This window comes from Physeter macrocephalus, chromosome 21, assembly GCF_002837175.3.
Source record: "Physeter macrocephalus isolate SW-GA chromosome 21, ASM283717v5, whole genome shotgun sequence".
Classification (NCBI taxonomy): Eukaryota; Metazoa; Chordata; class Mammalia; order Artiodactyla; family Physeteridae; genus Physeter; species Physeter macrocephalus.
In genome coordinates, this window is record NC_041234.1 from 102,209,542 (window position 1) to 102,230,300 (window position 20,759).

At 40.2% G+C, this 20,759-nt stretch overlaps 2 protein-coding genes across 3 annotated transcripts in view; both read right to left on the bottom strand.

Annotated features, from left to right (window-relative positions):
- Nucleotides 1-3,174, bottom strand: part of LOC114484677 (uncharacterized) — a 25,563-nt gene extending 22,389 nt beyond the window's left edge. For both annotated transcript variants that reach the window (XM_028482432.2, XM_028482431.2), the window contains exon 1: nucleotides 3,060-3,174. In XM_028482432.2, coding sequence (XP_028338233.1) covers nucleotides 3,060-3,135 — 76 coding nt within the window. In that variant the 5' untranslated portion in view covers nucleotides 3,136-3,174. The remainder of the gene's footprint in view (nucleotides 1-3,059) is intronic.
- A 1,208-nt stretch (nucleotides 3,175-4,382) lies between these two features.
- Nucleotides 4,383-13,359, bottom strand: LOC114484678 (fibrous sheath-interacting protein 2-like). Its single transcript, XM_028482433.1, has 6 exons — nucleotides 13,103-13,359; nucleotides 10,630-10,948; nucleotides 10,155-10,247; nucleotides 6,741-6,902; nucleotides 5,757-5,899; nucleotides 4,383-4,568 (listed from the first exon to the last, which is right to left on the bottom strand). The coding sequence occupies exons 2-6, from the start codon at nucleotides 10,732-10,734 to the stop codon at nucleotides 4,478-4,480; spliced, it is 594 nt and encodes a 197-aa protein (XP_028338234.1). The 5' UTR covers nucleotides 10,735-10,948; nucleotides 13,103-13,359; the 3' UTR covers nucleotides 4,383-4,477.
- Between the last annotated feature and the right edge of the window lie 7,400 nt (nucleotides 13,360-20,759).

Consider the following 20,759-nt stretch of genomic DNA (forward strand, 5'->3'; position numbering starts at 1 on the left):
ACCATGTTTCTTTGACAGTCTTTTCCCCCCCTCTGAAGTCTCCTTTTTAAACAGCCCCCCTTCCCCAAATTGTACTTGAATTTCTTACTGGCTCCTCCTTTCCAAGCCTCTCTCTTACACAATCACATTCCCTCTTTTTTTATTTCACTTTTCCTACTGCCCCATCCTTTAAAAACTTCCCTTCCTTTTTTCTTTCTTTCTTTTTCTGCTTTTTTCTTTGTCTTTTACTTGCTCCCTTTCGTCCTGTTTCTTTCCATTTTGTCTTCCCTCCTTCCTCCTTTTCCTCTTTCCCTGTCCCTCCCCCTCCTTTTTAACTCACTTTTAAGGGATCCTCTTCTTAAACATTTTTTCTTTCCTTCTCTTTCTTTCTCTCATCTGCTACCTTGTTTTGTACTCTCGATTATTCCTGGGTTCTTCTTTTAAAAGTTGGTTCTACCTATCTATTATCTATCTGTCATGTTTATTTTACAGGTTTTTTTTCTGACTCCTTTCCAAGTCTCTCTCTTACACAATCACATTCTCTCTTCTTTATTTTACTTTTTCCTAGTGACTCATTCTTTAAAAAAATTTTTTTCTTTCCTTCCTTTCCTTCCCCCTTTATTCCCTTTCTCAGTAGCTCCTTGTCACGACTTTTCTTTCGCTCTCTCTCTTTTCTTTGCCTGCCTGCATGCCTGCCTTCCTCCCTTTCTTTCTTCTTATTTTATTCTCTTTTTACAGGCTTCTCTTTTCAAACTGTTTTCTTTCCTTCTCCCTCTCTCTCTTCTTTTCTTCTATCTTTTTTGTCCTGCCTTTTTACTGGCTCCTGTTTCGTAAACTCATCTTATTTACCTACTTTCTATGTTTCTTTTCTCTGTCCCTTCTTTCTTTCTTCCATGGTTTCTTTCTATATTTTCTTGTACTGCTTTTCTTACTGGCTACTGGCTCTTCCTTTTTGAAGTATGTTCATATTTTCTTCCTTCCATCCACCCATCCTCCCTCCCTCCTTCTTGCCCCTCCCATTTAACATTACTCTCCTTTGTAACTTTTTAAATCCTTCTCATTCCTTATTGTACCATTCTTTTCCTCCTCTCCTTTTTGCTCTCTGCCTCTATGTCTCCTCTTTTCATTTCATTCTTTGTCTCTTTTCTCTTTTTCTTCCTTTTTTGTTTTTTTTCATATTTTCTTTTACAGGCTTATTTATTGCCTCCTTTTAAATATTTTCTTTCCCTCCTATTCTCCATCTCCTACTGTATCCTTTTCTCCCATTCAGTCTATTTTCATTTTACTGGTTTTGCTTACTGGCTTCTCTCTTTTTTTTTTTTTTTTTTTGCGGTACGCGGGCCTCTCACTGCTGTGGCCTCTCCCGTTGCGGAGCACAGGCTTCGGACACGCAGGCTCAGCGGCCATGGCTCACGGGCCCAGCCGCTCCGCGGCATGTGGGATCTTCCCGGACCGGGGCACGAACCCGTGTCCCCTGCATTGGCAGGCAGACTCTCAACCACTGCGCCACCAGGGAAGCCCTGGCTTCTCCTTTTAAAAGTCTCTCTCTTTCTGTCTCTTGTATTTGTCTTCTTCTACTACTCATTTTTTCCCTCTCTCTCTGTCACTGCCCCCTCCCCCAAATTGTATTTGATTTTCTTACTGGTTACACTTTTTCAAAATTTTCTCTCACTCTTACATTATTTTTCTTTATTTTACCTTTTCCTACCTTTTAAAATTTCTTTCTTCTCTATCTCCCTCCCTCCTACCTCTTCGTTCCTCTATTTTTGTCTGTATGTCTTTTTCTTGCTCCCTTTCTTTCACTCTCTCTCTTTTCTTTGTCTGTTTGCCTTTCTTCCTCATACTCCTTGTCTTTTCCTGTCTCTTATTTTTTTCTTTGCCTTTGTCTTCCTTCCACTCCCTCATCCTGTATGTGTGTGTGTGTGTGTGTATTTTCTTACTGGCTTCTTCTGCTCAATATTCTTTCTTTTTCTCTCTTATTCATTCATTTTCTTCCTCTCTCTTGCTCTTTACATTTCATTCTTTCTTTTTGTATCATCTTTTCTTACTGCCTCTTCCTTTTTTTTTTTTTTTTTTTTTTTTTCGCTGTGTCGGGCCTTGTTGCAGCATGCAAGATCTTCATTTTGGTGTGCAGGCTCTTCGTTGTGGTGTGTGAGCTTCTCTCTAGTTGTGGTGTGTGGGTTTTCTCTCTCTGGTTGTGGTGTGTGGGCTCCAGAGTGCATGGGCTCTGTAGTTGTGGTACACGGGCTCCAGAGCATATGGGCTCTGTAGTTTGTGGCATGTGGGCTCTCTCACTGAGGGGTGTGAGTTCAGTAGTTGTGGCGCGGGGTCTTAGTTGCCCCACGGCATGTGGGATCTTAGTTCCCTGACCCAGGATCGAACCTTTGTCCCCTGCATTGGAAGGTGGATTCTTTACCACTGGACCACCAGGGAAGTCCCTGCCTCTTCCATTTTAACCTTTTTGTTCTTTCTTTCTATTTCTGTTTCTTGGTTAGGATATTTTAAATGTCTCTTCTTTTTTCTACTTAAAATTTCTTTTTATCTTTCTCTTATTAGCTTACTCTGTTTTGTATAATCTGTTCTTAGCAGACCTCACTTAAAATTTTTCTTCTGTTTTTTCTACATTTTTCTTTCATTGTCTCCCTCTTTGTTTCAGTCTATTTTTTTGGTAATGTTTTATCTTACTGGCTTCTTTTCTCTTTATATAACTCTCTCTCTCTGTCTTTTTGTTGTTGTCATTCTGTCTCCTCTTACTGGCTCCTTTTTAAACTTCTAGTAAAGGCAGTCTTGTCTACTGAGCCACTTTACAGAAATGTTTAATTTGTTATAATGTCTGTAATATAGTAATATTTTGTGCATGTGTGTGGGTGTCTGTACATTCTCTACATCTTGACCTGTAACTGGGAAGTGCCTTGCACAGTGCCTGGCACAGGTAGTGTAAGCTTCTAGGATTTCCCTTTGCAAGGACTTTGTGACCTCACTGTATAAGCACATAGAGGGGTTTTACAAAGCCACCAATATTTAATATTAGTTATGCATATTCTATTTACCTACTTTGTCTTTTATTGTCTCTCTCTCACCTTCTGTTTCATCTTGACTTTTGTTTTCAAATGTACTTTCCTCCGATCCTTCCCTCTGAAGGTCATTCCTTTGCATTTTTTGTAAATGAAAAGTGATTTTTTTCTCTAGAAGTGCTTGTTTCTAAAATATTTAAAATGTATATTTAATATGTTTAAAAATTTAATATCAACTTGCCACTGGAAATGCAAAACAGATACTTCAAATATGACGGTACATTTGAAGGGAGCCCTCATTCCTGTCTTGAGATTTCTAAAGTCACAAAGAGTACAAAGCTAGGAAGGTAATAAGGGTAAGTTTCCTTTTGTTGTCCAGCATGAAGAATATATGTTAATAACTAGATCTAATTTAACTCATTGCCTACTTTCTGGAGACTGGTCTCATTTCAGACCAGCCCTTGAAGTCCAGGTTCAGACCAGACTTGCTGTCTCCATCAATAGCTATCCTTGTGAGTTTAGGCCACTTCTGAAAATTCACACTTTAAAATATCAAAACTGGCAAAAGCCTGTCCTCAAAATAGCCCAAGTTATTGGTCAAAGCTCACTTTACCTTCTGGTGAGCTTCTTCTTTGACTTTTCTATGTTGTTCCTCAACTCTTGCTTCTCTTTTTACTTCTTCTCCAATCTTTGTCAGAAGTAACATTTCTTTTGTTTTCCATTCCTAAGGAGCACAATGTCACGGTAGTCAGCAGGGGTTCTCTTTCATAATCTTTTTTTTATTTTGTTTTGTCTTTGTCAGTAAGCAAATTAGGTCAAATCAAGGGCCTTATAGAAATTTGGACAACCATAATGAAAATCTTACATTGGCTTTAGAATGGGCTTATCTTACTGCTTTTTTATTCAGAATGTATTGGTGGATGCAACAGAATGGCAAAAGGAAGGAAATTATTTTGTTACTGGAAACAATTCAAACATAAGCCTGGCTCCAAAGATGGATCTAAGAAGATGCTGGCAAGGGGACTTTCTCTTATGGATTTGGTGGGTTATCATATGGAATCTGTTGACCTTAAATGTATTTTGACAGAGAACCTAAACAAGTAGCCTTGTCTGAATGTTGAGGAGTGAGACTATAGGCATGGTTATTTTTCACTAGAGTTAAATTCTAAAACTTTAAGAGCAGATGAAGTGTGACTGTACTGTGATGGATATATAATGTGTGGTATCAGTCTCACTGTATTAAGTAAAAGCGTCTCTGTTATAACAGTGATACAAGATTAATAGCAGTTTATTATTTTAAAAATTATAAACAGTGGTTTATTTTTTAGACCTGAAATAACTTCAGGTAATATGGTGGGACTGTTAAAAATGTTTATAAATAAAACAATCATGCACAATTTTCCCATCAACATTTAAAATTTGGTGTTTCTCACCTCTTCAATTTGTCTGCGGAGACTAAGTTTTCTTCGAATGTGGTCCCAATGTCATCTTTCTTCTTCCTTTATATGGAGTATGTTCTGCTTTTCTGCCATGTGCTCAAGCTTGTTTAATTCCCTACTAATCATATCTAAATATCTAAGTAAAAGTGTAAATATAAGTGAAGATAAATTGGGTGTTTCCCTTATGATGGTATTATCTATTCTGACATTCCCAAACCACCTTCTGGGTTGCTTTTTATTTCTTGAACTACAGGAAACGTAGAGATTTTCAGGGACTTTTAAGCTAGTCAGATCCACCAACTCACCATGATGTACTCATTTTATCAGAGTCTGTTATTGTGGCTGGGACAATGGCAAAATATAGAACAGAGTGATTAAAAGCATTTTACACGGGGATTAGTCATAACTCAGGAGTTCTGGGAACATGAGTTTCCAAAGACAGCTGAAATTAACGTAAGGACTGACTTCAAAAAACAAGGAGATTTGAATTTCCTTTAAAAAATAGGTGGGTACTGGCCTCTTTGTAATTCCCAAGTCCTTGAACAACCTCTCATGTATAGATAGGTCTGTAGACTACTAGTCTGCCACTCTGGTGAGTCAGTATATATTCTGGCACATCATGACATGAATCCATGAAATATAAGAGCCAGGTGATGGAGAACTGGCCCCCATCCTTGGTAAAGGAGAAAGAGGAGGAACTATATATAATTCATCGCTTTGCCTCCTGGGGCATGGGCTTGGCCGCTGAATGGTAACATTGAATGTGTGTGGGTAATAGCTGAATGAACATATACAGTTGGTTGGGGAATAACACCTGTTTATATTATCATCAGATGAAGTTATGGCAACTCTCTCTTTTTGATCTTTCAGTAATTTCCTTAAACTTAAGTTTGAAATGTGCTAATGACACCTTCTTTCCTCTGTTACTATGGACTTGGGTTTCCCAAGGTCAGGGATCTGTACTTTGGAATTGTTCTTCAAATATCAGTTTGTCTTACCTCTTGGGCTCCCTAGTGACTCCAGTTTCTCAGGTAGAGACTCTCCTCCCTAGCCATGGTACCAAGGTTCCCAATCCCTGTTACCTCTTGGGCTCCCTAGTGACTCCAGTTTCTCAGGTAGAGACTCTCCTCCCTAGCCATGGTACCAAGGTTCCCAATCCCTGTTACCTCTTAATCTCCTTTCCTTTCTCTCTACATTGAAGACTACAGGAGATTAAATAGTGTCTAATAATTTTTTCATTCTGCTTTCAATTATTTCTAGTACTTTTACAACTTTCTGGGGTCCACAATATGTCCGCAGAAAAATGCATTAACTTCGGTCATACCTCTGCTTTATTAATAGCTCTTGGTCTGGAGTTGTTTGTATACTTTCCTGTAACAGCCAATCTTGGAACTGTGTATTGTCATAATTGTCACAGGCTCTCTTGGTTTCATACAACTTATTTATTACTTGTTTTTCAATCATTTTCTGAGAGAGAGAAAAAAAGAATTAAACGTTTTTATATTGGCCAGAAATAACCCTGTCCTTTGATATGCCTTCTTATGTTTAGGGCTTGGTAAACTTCCTTTAGTTTACAAATGGTTAATTAACCTGCATTTAAGTCTAGTGTGGCTCCACTCCAGATAAGTGAAAATCTCTCTGTAAGTGAAAGGCAGAGGTCTCATTTTTATCTCATAGATATTTAGAGATATTTTTTGATTTGTTACCTTAATACTTCTAGGTCAGAATATCATAAGAAAATATTCTGTATAAGACCAAACCTTTTTTCTACAACCTACATAAAAACTTTCTTACAGGCCTCAAATAAAACAAATTTAAGTGTTTAACTTACTTGTTCTCTTATATGGTTTCTTTCAAAGTATAATTTTAAACTGGTGAGATACTGCCTGTACTTATTCAATTCCTTCAAGGTACATACAACCTTGCTATTTATGCTATTTTATATTTATGCTATTTTATACATAATAGTTTGTACTTCTTTTTTTTTTTTTTTTGTGGTACGCGGGCCTCTCACTGTTGTGGCCTCTCCCGTTGTGGGGCACAGGCTCCGGACGTGCAGGCTCAGCGGCCATGGCTCACGGGCCCAGCCGCTCCGCGGCATGTGGGATCTTCCCGGACCGGGGCACGAATCCGTGTCCCCTGCATTGGCAGGCGGACTCTCAACCACTGTGCCACCAGGGAAGCCCCCTGTTAGATATTCTTTATTGCTCAATTAAAAGTTGACACAGGCTCCCAGTGAAGTACAGAAGCAAGCGTCTATCAAGTCCATAGGTTTTTGCTGGTTAACAGGAAGCAGGATTCAACCCACCTTATTATTGCTGGTGACATAGCCGCCTTTCTTTAATCTCCTCAGGATATCCTTTCGCCTATAGTATATTTTTAAATGTGGATCGTGCAGGCTTTTATAGCTGGTTTCCAAAAGTTGACAATAAGGATCAGTCAGGTTAAGGTCATAAGAAGGTTGATAAAGCTGCAAACACACAGATTCAAAAGTACTACATGTGTAAAATGAATGAAATCACACTTTTAAACCTCAGTTTGTTGAAGTGATTAGGCTGTTTGTTGAAAATAAAACATGCAAGAAGAATCTGAAGTGAGGGAATACTCCCTCCTTCAGAGGGAATCTGAAGTGAGGCTGATTTGGGTAAATCTAATGGCTTTCTCTTCCTCTCTATCAGAGCTGACTTTAGGCTGGAGGTGGCAGCCTCAGCCTCAATCCCATTCCTGGACACTGAGATATGGCCCTAAGAGTTCCTGCAAGGTAGGTAGGGTACTGAATATGAGCAGAGGAGCAGACAGGAAGGGGCATGATGGGTTCTAGCTTTGTTTTTCCATTTAAAAGCTTCTTTTGTAAGTTTCTGACTACTTGATTGATGCCAGCCTCTTGTCTCTCCCAAGGGACCTATATAAGGAAGCTGGATTCCCTGACTACGAATGTCTTCTTAAAAAGGTAAAGAAAGACATCCTTCTGGGCAATGATTTAATTTACAGTGAAACTAAACAGGAAGCCCATATCTTTCCTAGAAGAGAAACAATCAGCAGTGATGGCAATTGAAACAGTGCTGCGGTTAGTCGGTTGATTATTGCTTCTTTTAGATGTTGACATTTGTTGGTGATGGCAATTGAAACAGTGCTGCAGTTAGTCGGTTGATTATTGCTTCTTTTAGATGTTGACTTTTGTTGGTGATGGCATGTGTTGACCAAACCTTGGCTACTGACCTATCAGGAAAGAACAAATCCATTCATTAAGGACAGGGTAAGCTTTCTATTGTCAATCAAACTAATTGGTTTCCCTGAACAGAAGAATTTATTATGTCATCACTACCTGCCAGTGGGACATCATAGGGCAGACTTTTAAAAGTATGCAAATTGTTCTTTTCACTTAACCTGATATCTTTTCCTGAAAGCAAAGTGTCAAGGTTAATTGGCAAAGTATTTACTATTTACTTTACAACAAAACCAATTTAAGGAGTTTGTGAACAGGTGCTACTCAAGTATAGTATACTAATAAGCAAATTAATTTATAGATAAATTACTTGAGAATAAGTTTACTATCAAATGTTGAAGGACTGTAGCCAATATTTTATAATAACTATAAATGGAGTATAACCTTTAAAAACTGTGGATCACTATGTTATACACCTGTAACATATAATATTGTACATCAACTATACTTCAATTAAAAAATGTTGAAGTAATAGGATCAGTTGTCAGGTTTGGATTAATGAATAGCTAGACAGGTACATTACATTGTTATATTTTAATCTTATTGAAAAGAAGACAGTAGAATACTATAATTTCCCTTACACTCACATTCAAAATAATATGAAAGACCTTTAAATTCCCTGTTTCTGTAGTGCTCTGCTAAAGTGGTTTGCAGTTCAGGAAGCAGCAAGGTCAGGTGAAGGAGCGTGGCCTAAGAAATCAGGAGACTGGTTCTGGTCTAAACTCTGCCACCATCTACCTTTCATAGCTTCACCTTAAAAGGTGGTCATGAGGGTAAAGTAAGTTGAAAAAAAAAAACAACTAAATGTGTAAATATAAAGTCTTATTTCCTTGAGGAGATCTTGCCAAAAGACAAAGAAGGATCCCACTAAGTTAGTCTTTACAGGAGTTGAATATAGTACCTGACCATGATTAAATGCATACGTTTTGGGCTTCCTTGGTGGTGCAGTGGTTAAGAATCTGCCTGCCAATGCGGGGAACACGGGTTTGATTCCTGGTCCAGGAAGATCCCACATGCCACGGAGCAACTAGGCCCATGTGCCACAACTACCGAGCCTATGCTCTAGAGCCCGCGAGCCACAACTACTGAGCCTGTGAGCCACAGCTACTGAAGCCTGCATGCCTAGAGCCCATGCTCCGCAACAAGAGAAGCCACCACAATGAGAAGCCTGCGCACCGCAAAGAAGAGTAGCCCCTACTTGCCGCAACTAGAGAAAGCTGGCGCGCAGCAACGAAGACCCAACTCAGCCAAAAATAAATAAATAAAATAAATAAATTTATATGTAAAAAAATGCATACGTTTTGGGAGAATCAATATAATATAGAGCCAATCAGTATAATTAAGTATGGAAAAATATCAGGAAATAAGTAGCTAACAAGTGAATAACAGAATATAAATATGGCAAATAAAAGATATTTGAGGGGGCTTCCCTGGTGGCGCAGTGGTTGAGAATCTGCCTGCCAGTGCAGGGGACACGGGTTCGAGCCCTGGTCTGGGAAGATCCCACATGCCACGGAGCAACTGGGCCCGTGAGCCACAACTACTGAGCCTGCGCGTCTGGAGCCTGTGCTCCACAACAAGAGAGGCAATAAATATTTTTAAAAAAAAGATATTTGAGGAAGAAACCAACAGAGAGGGCTACATTTACAAAGTAAAAAGGAGTGTTATCACTAGTAGTGAAATAAGCTTTGAGTATGTTTTAGGAATGCTGATTCATGGGAGTGGGTAGAACATATTTGTTTTGAAAATAGAAATTATATTGTTTTCCAGCCATAAAACTTTAAAAAATCATATATATTAGACAAATATCAGAAATACCAAGGAGCCCTGTACTCATCCTTGATGACACCCTAGAGAGTGGAAGGGTAAGGATGTCATAAATATTCCTGTAGAACCTTTTGCTATTGTGATCAAAGCACACACTCAACCAGAGAGTTCTCAGCCTCCTTCAGGCTTGGCCTAAAGCTAAGGACAGTGTGCGGAGTGTTAGGCAGAGGACTTAAAATGTGTAACAATGTGAGTGCAGCACTCTGAACCAGTAATAGTACTTTCAGTGCTGAGTGAGATAGTGCAGGCCAAGGGCAATGTAAATTCTAAGGAAAAATGAGACAGTTGGGGGTTGGGACACTGGGGAAAGGCTTCATATAGTAGCTCTTGAAAGATGGCTCAAATTGAAGGTCAGGAAGGGGAGGAGTGCATGCCAAGTTTCAGGAGCCAGAAGAACAAAGGCACAGAAGTAGGAATTAGCATGGTACGTGTGGGTAGGCAGAAAAGACCCCGACCTTTCAGAATTGAGGCTCTGGCTTGGAGATAAAGCTGAATTGGGTGGCTGAGGCATATCATGGGGGCTTCTGTCATTAATTTAACTCATTTTAACTTCACTTGGTGTGTGAAATTGAAGTTGACTCAAAGCAAAATCATAGCAGTGTTTCAAGTTTAATAGCAAGCTGAAAACAGTCAAGAAAATCACTTCAGCACTATTAAAAGTTAGTTTACCTTTTCACTTAAATTTGTAGGCAGCTTGACCCCAAGAGGAAGATTCAGTAGATGAGCGGCTCCCACCTCTGGAATGGGGGTTTTTTGAGAGCTCTGTCAGACATAATTAGAAAGTTTCTTTTTTTCTAGAACTATTCTTTTAGTTTAGACCAATCTACTTAAACTTCAATGGGCTAATACCTCCAAATAAACCAAAGAATCACACACTCAGGGTTGAAAGAACCCGCGCTGCTGACAACCTGGAAGGCCTCCCGGTTTACCCTGGTCACCAGCCCTATCTCTGAGCACCATTCAGAGCTAATCCAGGCCAGAGGCAGCTCTAGGCACTAACTGCCGGGGGCTTGGGAGCTGGAAGCAAGCGTCAAAGACCCGTCCCCACCTCTGTTGAGATCTCCCCCTCTTTTGTCTGCCCGCCCTCCTTCCCTTCCGAGACCAGCCCCGGATCCCGGAGGAGGACCGACTGGCCGCCACTCACGGAGTCGCACTGCTCCCTGTCGGCAGTTAGGCTGCTGGCAGCCGCCTTAGCGGCGGCGGCTTGGGCAATGTTATAGCAGTTGCTGAGGTACAGATCCATGGCCATCCGTCAGCCCCCAGGGGGCCGGGGGCTGGGGCGCAGCAAGCAGTCTTCGTTTCTTCTCTTCACGCACACTTTTCCCGCTCCACGCGCACATCCAGTCTGGGCAGCCAAGACAGTGGTCGCCCGGGTAAATACATTGAGAGCCGAGGCTGCACCACTTGATTTGTTGGGAATCTCTACTTTGACTCCATGTTCTTTCATACATCTTTTTATTGTGCTAAAAATGCATAACATAAAATTTACCATCTTAACCATTTTAAGTGTACAGTTCAGTAGTATTACATATATTCAAATTGTTATGCAACAGATCTCCAGAACTTTTTCATTTTGCAAAACTGAAACGCTATACCCACTAAACAGTTTTCCTTTCCTCCCTTTCCCCCAGCCACTGGTAGCCACCATTCTGCTTTCTGTTTCTATGAATTGGAATACTTCAGATACCTTATATAAGTGATGTAAGTGGAATCAAGGAGTATTTGTCTTTTTGTGATTGGCTCGTTTCACTTAGTATAATGACTTCAAGGTTCATATGTGTGGTAGCATGTGGTATGGTTTCTTCCCTTTTAAAGGGTGAATAATATTCTGTTATATGTATATATCACATTTTCTTTATCCATTCAACCATTAATGGACACTTAGGTTGCTTCTACCTCTTGGCTATTATGAATAGTCCTGCTATGAACATGGGTGTGCAACTGTCTCTTTGAGACCCTACTTCAAAACTTTTTGGATATATACCTAGAAGTGGGATTGCTGGATCATATGGTAATTGTATTTTTAATTTCTTGAGGATCTCTACTGTTTTCCATGGTGGTTATGCCATTTTACAATCCCATCAACAGTACACAAGGGTTTCAATTTCTCCACATCGTTGCCAACACTTATTTCCTTCCTTCCTTCCTTCCTTCCTTCCTTCCTTCCTCTAGCTCTCCTAATGGGTGTGAGGTGATATCTTATTGTACTTTAGATTTGCATTTCTCTGATGATTAGTGATGTCAAGCATCTTTTCATGTGCCTTTTGGACATTTCTTGTCTCCATGTTTTTGGTCTACTTCTTTGTTATATCTTGGTCATTTAGTAACAATACCTATCACTTATTGAGAACTTATTAATTTTAGATTCTGTGCTAAACCTTGCCTCGTTTAATCCTCACAACAACCCCCTCTGTATTTACTCCATCTCTGTAGATGAAGACTGTTCACAATGACAATGGATAATTTGTGATGGGGCTGAGATTTGAATCCAAGTTAGCTGACTCCAAAAGCTATATTCTTAATCAATACACTGTACTCTTATATGTGTTCTTGTTTTAATTCCACATATATGATTACAACTCCTGCATTTAAAACTCTAGCCTGGTTATATACACTACTGCCAGGCAAACATTTCTACACGCATGTCTGACAAGCAACTGAAATTGACATACTCAACACTCAACCTCTCCTCACTGAAACAGAACCAAAAAAGGCCTAATTATTCCTTCTGTATTTCCTCTGTCAGTGACTGGTACTAGTTCTGCTGAAGCCAGAAACCGGAGAATGCTCCTAGATGCCTCTCTTTCCCCACGACCTTGACATTCAATCCATCCTTAAGTCCTACTGTGTTTACCTCCTAAATATTTCCTGTATTTTTCCTCTCCTTGCCACTTCTTCTACCACTGCTCCAATTAAGCCACTCATCACTTCTTGTCCACACCATTATCACAACCTCCTAATATCCCTCACCTTTCACTATCTAATCCATCTTTCATCCTGCCACCAAAGTGATCTTTCTAAACTGCTAACTGATCATGTCTCTCCCCTGCTTAAAACCCCTAATGATCCTAAGGAAGAAAGAATGAAAACAAAGCATAAAACGTTTTTGTGACTTGGTCCCTGTCTACCTCTCCAAGATACTACTGCAATACCATCTCTCAAACTTGACCCAACAGTAAGATAGAACTGCACACAACCTGCCGGTTCGTGACTCTGTGCCTTTGCTCACGCTGTCCCCTCTGCCTTGCATGACTATGCCCCTTCTTTGCCGGGCTAATTCTGGGGCCTCAATTGCAATGACTGGGGTAATTGGGCTCTCTCTCCATGAGTTTTTCACGCTCTAGGAGCTAAGGCCATGCTTCTTCACATGGTGGTCTTAGGGTTCCCAGCAGCAAGAAAGGGCAAGCCCCAAAGTACAACTACTTTCAAGATTTGGCTTGCATCACCTTGACCAAAGCAAGTCACACAGACAAGCGCAGTCAATATAGCGGAGGATTAACCAAGGGCATGGATACAGAGAGGTGTCATTTATCGTTGGTGATTAATATGACAATATAGCACTGTCCTCCCTCTGGTCCCTGTGATTCCTGTTCCTCCTATAGGCAAAATATACTTACCTCTCCCAAGACCCCAAAAGTTTCATCCAATTATAGCATCAGCTCAAAGTTCAGGCTTTTGTCATCTACAGTCATACCCAGAGGTAGCTTCTTGTTATTCCAGAGATTATGAACTGTAAAGCAATTTGCATTAGTTATCTATCGCCATGTGACAAGTTACCCCTATATTTAGTGGCTTAAAACAATACAAACTCATTTATTACCTCCTTGGCTTCTGTTTCTGACAGGGCATCAGAGAGTATAGTTTGTCTCTGTTCCATGATATCTGGGGCTTCAGTTGGAAGGCCCTTCCAGTTGAAGGTGAAGGCTGGCAGCGTCTTAAGACTTTGTTCACTCACATGTGTGGCTTGTAGCTGTTGGCTAGGAGCCTGTCTGGGGTTGTCAGCCAGAACACACACACTAACCTCTTTGTATTGACTGGGCTTCCTCACAACATAGTACCGCATTCCAAGGGCAAGGGGAGAGAGAGAGCTAGAGCAAGAGCACGTGAGAGAGGGTGCCAGGCGAAAGCTCTGTTGCCTTTCATGACCTAGCCTCAGAAGTCATGCAGCATCACTTTCACCACATTTTATTGGTTGAGGCAGTTACAAAAGTCCACCCAAGTTCAAGGGAAAAGAACATGGATGCCACCATCTTGATGGAGAGCTGTCAGTGTCACATTGTGAGAACAGCATGTGGGATAGTCTATATATTGATGTGACCATCTTTGGAAAAATACAATCTGCCACACAACTTATCTGCACCACCCTCTAACCGACAATGGTGATACAAGGACAAGATAACTACAGTAAATAAACACTCCCATTTGAAAAGAGAGGTACAAAGGAGTCACTGGCCCATAGCAACTATGGAATCCACCTGGGTACATGTTGCCAGGTCCTCCTTTGCTTGGAGCAGAGATATCCTTGACTAGATCCTGATTCTATTCTCTGGGAGTGGCTTTCTAGTTCACTGTTATCCATAGCTCTTATTTTCATCCTCTGGGCTCTTGACTTGGCCCCATGGGTCATACTTTTATATAAGAAATGGCCTGTGTTTACAGCTTAGTGGCTTTCTCAGCCTGCCCCCTCCCTGCCCACAGAAAGCTGGGGGCCCAGTCGGAATTTGCAAATTGAGCAGTCTAGGCTCTCTTAGATCTATTGGAAGGTATTTTGCTAGTTCAGCTCTCTTAAAAATGTGAGTTCATATGAATCTGACTCCACTGAACAGAAGTTATACCCACAACACTTTTTGAGATGGGCTTCCCTCTACTTTGGGTAGCATGTTAAGGGCTGTGGGACAATGCCCTTTTTCTTTTTAAATTGAAGTATAGTTGATTTACAATATTATATTAGTTTCAGGTGTACAGCATAGTGATTCAATATTTTTATAGATTATGCCCCATTTAAAATTATTATAAAATATTGGCTATATTCCTTGTGCTGTACAAAATCTTCTTGTAGATTATTTACTTTATACATAATAGTTTGTACTTCTTTTTTTGCGGTACGCGGACCTCTCACTGCTGTGGCCTCTCCCATTGCGGAGTACAGGCTCCGGACGCGCAGGCTCAGCGGCCGTGGCTCACGGGCCCAGCCGCTCCGCGGCATGTGGGATCTTCCCGGACTGGGGTGCGAACCCGTGTCCCGTGCATCGGCAGGTGGACTCTCAACCACTGCGCCACCAGGGAAGCCCAATAGTTTGTACTTCTTAATCCCCTTCCTCTATCTTGTTCCTCTCCCCACTGGTAACTACTAGCTTGTTCTCTGTATCTGTAAGTCTGTTTCTGTTTTGTTATATTATTCATTTGTTTTATTTTTTAGATTCCACATATAAGTGATAACATACAATATTTGTCTTTCTCTGTTTGACTTAAGATTCACTAAGAATAATTCCCTCTGGATCCATCCATGCTGTTGCAAGTGGCAAAATTTCATTCTATTTTTATGGCTGAATAATATTCCATTATTATTTATAATAATATAAATAATATTATAATTTATAATATTAATATTATTTATATTATTATAAATAATATAATATAATATTATATAAATAATAAAAATAATATTACTTATAATAATATAAATAATAATATTCCAAGATGCTTCCATAAAGAAGCATCTTCTTTTTTTTTTTTTTTAAAGAAGATGTTGGAGGTAGGAGTTTATAATTAATTAATTTATTGTTGCTGTGTTGGGTCTTCGTTTCTGTGCGAGGGCTTTCTCTAGTTGTGGCAAGCGGGAGCCACTCTTCATCGCGGTGCGCGGGCCTCTCACTGTCGCGGCCTCTCTTGTTGCGGAGCACAGGCTCCAGACGCGCAGGCTCAGTAGTTGTGGCTCACGGGCCCAGTTGCTCCGCGGCATGTGGGATCTTCCCAGACCAGGGCTCGAACCCGTGTCCCCTGCATTAGCAGGCAGATTCTCAACCACTGCGCCACCAGGGAAGCTCAAGAAGCATCTTCTTTATCCATTCGTCTGTTGGATGGACACTTAGATTGCTTCCATATCTTTACTCTTTTTTTTTTTTTTTTTTGCGGTACGCGGGCCTCTCACTGTTGTGGCCTCTCCCGTTGCGGAGCACAGGCTCTGGATGCGCAGGCTCAGCGGCCATGGCTCATGGGCCCAGCCGCTCCGCGGCATGTGGGATCCTCCCAGACCGGGGTACGAACCCGTGTCCCCTGCATCGGCAGGCGGACTCTCAACCACTGCGCCACCAGGGAAGCCCCCAAATCTTTACTATTGAATCAATAAATATTGCTGCTATAAACATTGAGGTGCATGTATCTTTTTGAATTAGTGTTTTTGTTTTTGTTGGATATGTGCCCATGATTGGAATTGCTGGATCATATGGTATTTCTATTTTCAGTTTTTTTAGGAACCTCCATACTGTTTTCCATAGTGGCTACATCAATTTACATTCCTACCAACAATGTACTATGGTTCCCTTTTCTTCACATACTTGCTAACATTTGTTATTTGTAGTCTTTTTGATGATGACCATTCTGACAGGTGTGAGGTGGTATCTCATTGAGGTTTTGACTTGCATTTCTCTGATGATTAGCCATGTTGAGCATCTTTTCATCTGCCTGTTGGCCATCTGTATGTCTTCTTTGGAAAAATGTCTGTTCAGTTCTTCTGCCCATTTTTAATTGGGTTGTTTGTTTGTTTTTTTGATGTTGATTTGTATGAGCTGTTTATATATTTTGGATATTAACCCCTTATTAGTCATATCATTTGTAAATATTTTCTCCGATTCAGTAGGTTGTCTTTTTGTTTTGTTGATGGTTTCCTTTGCTGTGCAAAAGCTTTTAAGTTTAATTAGGTCTCATTGGTTTATTTTTGCTTTTGTTTCTTTTCCCTTAGGAGGCAGATCCAAAAAAATATTGCTACGATTTATGTCACAGAGTGTTCTTCCTACATACAATGGCGTTTTTCTTTTTAAAAGTGTCTCTTAGGCACAGCTTATATCTTTCTGGTGTCTTCACAAAGGCTCTTACAGTTACACTCTTAATCTTTGCTGGCTTGGAAAACTCAAAATGTGAAACAGTTTCATTTTCTGACCCAGAAAATCTTTGCTCTTCTATATTTCCTCTAAAATTCTTTTTGTAAATTCTGTTAAGCTCACCTCTCTCTTTCTGTACCTTATGATGTACAGCTAAATGTCAAATGACACTCTCAACATTCTTCATGACCAGACATTCTCCTTAACTGGATACACAAGTTCATTAGGTACATTTTTTTCCATCTTCCACATTACTGTAGGTGACAGTTTTGCCAATTGTTTTGTTACTACATGACATGAGATGTCATTTTCCAACCTTCTATTACAGTTTCCTCACCACTTTTAGAGCTTCTACTTTGTTCACCCGTTTCCCAGCCGTTACTAACATTTTCTTTGCTGCTTTTCTAGCCTCTACCCACCACTCGGTCCCAAAGTTAATGCACCTGTTTTAGTTTTTTTCTTTTCTTTTTTTTTTTTTACAATAGTACGTTACTTTTAAGTACCAATTTCAGTGGTCTAAAATGGCTTTACTCATGCATGTGGGACCTTGGCTACGAAGGTTGGAATAGCTGGAATGTCTGGGCCCCTCTCTCCACATCCCCTCTTATCCTCCTTCAGGATTCAGCCAGGGAAGTGGCAGAGCCACTACATGTTTTGTGAAATAACATTGGACTTTACACAACTTTGGAAGGGTTAGTTGGAGAGTCAGAAGATGTGAGAAACTGTCACTAAGCAACCATGCTGAAGTGCTAGCATGGGTGGACAAATAGGAGTTTTCAGGGACATCTGAGAAGCTAAGCATGTTTAGTCAGTGAAGTGAGACAGTGATGGGAGAATTGGTGGAGAGGAGGAAAGCTGGAGCCTCTGGGTTATTACTCTTTTTGTGGCTTCACAGCTAAGAATATGTTGGTGGTCCTGGTGGAACTTATAAATAAGTCAAGATGGAATCCTAAAATCATGTGCAAGTAACCCACAGAAAGGCAAAAAAATAGAAATGATGTAACAAGAAATGAAAACAGAGCTTCAAAATACATGAGGCAAAAACCAATAGACATGAGAAAAGCAATAGATAGATCCACAGTTATATGTGGGGAGTTCAACACTCCTCTTTCAGTAAGTGATAGAACAAGTAGACAGAAAATCAGTAAAGGACATAGGAGACCTGAACTAAACTGTCAACCAGCATACCCAAGTGACATTTATACAACACTTCACCCAACAGCCCCCAAACACACATTCTTTTCAAGTGCCCATGGAATATAGGCCAAGACAGACAGACTATATTCTGGGCCATAAAACAAGTCTTGAATTTAAAAGCATTTAAATGATAAAAGTGTGGTCTTCGATAATGTTATTGGTTGAATTGTGTTCTCCCAAGACATATGTTGAAGTCATACCTTAGAATGTGACAGAATTTGGAAATGGGATCATTGCAGATGTAATTAGTTAAGATGAGGTCATCCTGGAGTTGGGTGCCCTTAATCAAATATGGTTGATGTCCTTCTAAGGAGACACATGAGACATATGAAGGGAGAATACCATGTGACAACAGAGGCAGAGACTGAAGTGCGGCAGCTGCAAACCGAGGAATGTGAAGGATTGCCAGCAACCACCAGGAGCTATGAAGAGGCAAGGAAGGATTTTCCCCTATAGGTTTTAGAGGGAGCGTGGCCATGCTGGCACCTTGATTTCAGGTTTCTAGCCTCCAGAACTGTGATATGACAAGTTTCTATTGTTTTAAACCACGCAATTTTTGGTACATTGTTATGGCAGCCCTAGGAACCTAGTACAGACCATAGTGGAAATAAACTAGGAATCAGTAGCAGAAATGAAGATTTCCACTAATAGAAAGGTAGAATAGATATACTTTTCCCCATTCTTCCCACTAAGTATAGCTAAAAACCTTGTACCTTATATATAGAACAAACACAAGAAGACTCTAAATGATCTTCTCTGAAAGAGAAGAAGGAAGACCTGCTAAAGACCTGAAACCTGAGGTGAGTTCCCTGGGTTTCCTTTTTGCTTCAAATGTCCCAAACTGAATACTGGAGAAACCAGCAACCCAGAAATGCCAATGGGTACAAACAAAAAAAGTCTCAAGAAAATCCTACTTTCTTCAGCCAAGACCAGGAAAGGGGCAGCCTAGCAAGACAGAAAACTTTTTGACAATAACTAACACCCAAACACCACAGACAAAACTCTGGTTTCATCCCTACCCACAGCAGCTAAGGCTGAGTGGAGCACCTAGCATTACCCCTTGACAGACTGTAATATATTGTCCCAGCCCTCACTGCTGGGGTCGTGTCAGAGAAGCTGACTCAGTAGCTGGGACTTTTACCCTCACTGGGAAGTAACAGTCTTCTTTCCCTCTTCCCCCTTAACCTCCTCTTCCTTCACCTTAGTGGCAGTAGAGGCCACATAGGAGATGTGGACTTCCACCACCACTTGGCAGTAACAAGGCACTTTTCTCATTTTCTGCTAGAGTGGTGGCATGGGAGACCTAGTGGACATTCAGGACACTCCCCACCCAACCCTGACATTAATGAGTCAGTGCTCCCTCCCTCATTCCCCCCCATTCCCTTGCTAGAGCAGTGTTAGAGGAAGCCTCCGAAAGCAAAAGATATAAACAGGATTCAGATCTTATAGTACTTAAAATGTCCAGGTTTAAATAGAAAATTTCTCATCATACTGAGAACCAGGAAAATCACAACTTGAATATGATGCCAACAGTGAGATGAATCAGATGTTGGAATTATCTGATAAGAATTTTAAAGCATTCATCAAAAAAATGCTTCAATAAGCCATTACATATTTTCTTGAAAGAAACAATAAATAGAAAAATCGCAGCAAAGAAATAGAAGCTAAAAAAAGGGACTAAATGGAAATTATAGGACTGACTGAAAAATATGGTAACAGGAAATTTTAAAAACCCACTTGTTGGATGGTCTCAATAACAGAGTGAAAATGACAAAGGATAAAATCAGTTAGTTTAAAGACAGATCAGTAGAATTCACCCAATCTGAACCATAGAGACAAAATAGAGTTTAAAAAAATGAACAGATCTCAAAGAACCTGTGGTACTATAACAAAAGATCTAACATTTATGCCACCAGAGGAGGAAGATAGTGTTGCTGATAGAATATTTAAAGAAATATTGGGTGGAGACATCCCAAATGTGGTGAAAGACATAAATCTATGGATTCAAGAAGTGGCGCAATACCCCCCCAAAGATAAACCCAAAACACATCATAATTAAATTTCTGAAAGCTAATTACAAGAAAATTATTGAAAGCAGCCATAGATAAATGGCACATTACTTATAGGGGAATACCAATGTGCATGACAGAGTATTTATCATCTGAAACCACAGAGGGCAGAAGGAAGTGGCACAGCGTTTTTCAAGTGCTGAAAGAAATGAATTGTTAACTATGAATTCTATGCCTAGTGAAAATATCCTTCAGGAATGAAGAAAAAGACATTTTTAGATGAAGTAAGACTAAGAATTTTATGCTAGCAAACTTATCCTTAAAGAATGGCTAAAGGAGTTCTCTAATCAGAAAAGAAACTAGAAGAAGACTTGGAACTTTAGAAAGGAAAGAAGAACATCAAAATGGGTAAAAATAGGGATAAATACAATAGACTATCCTATTTTTCATGAGTTTCTTAAATCATATTTGATGGTTGAAGTAAAAATTATAAAACCATCTGATGTGGTGGTTATGTGTGTAAAGGAACTATTTAAGACAATTATATTTAAAAAGTGGGCAGTGCAAAGGGACATAAATGGAAGTAAGGTTCCTATGCTTCACTCAAAGTAGGCTTTGGACCTCGATGTCGGAAGATAGAAATGGTAGAATAACGTACCACATGCGGCCAATAGGAAGTGCCAGCCACCCTTTGGGAAGATTTACTGGCCGTTTATAGAAGGCCTGTGTATATAATATGAAAAAGCTGCTCTCAACTTTCCCCCCAACCTTTCGAAAGAAAACTTTTCGCTACATGTAGGCCTTCTAGATGTGAAGAGGTTGCCCACGTATGATAGAGTTAAAGTCACGTGTCTTGTAAATGCCCATTTGTTTCTTTAAAAAAACCGTAGAAAAGAAATGTCTTCTGGAAATGACTTTTCGAAATGGAGTTGTTTGACCACCTCTAGAGGCGACATCAGGAGCCACAG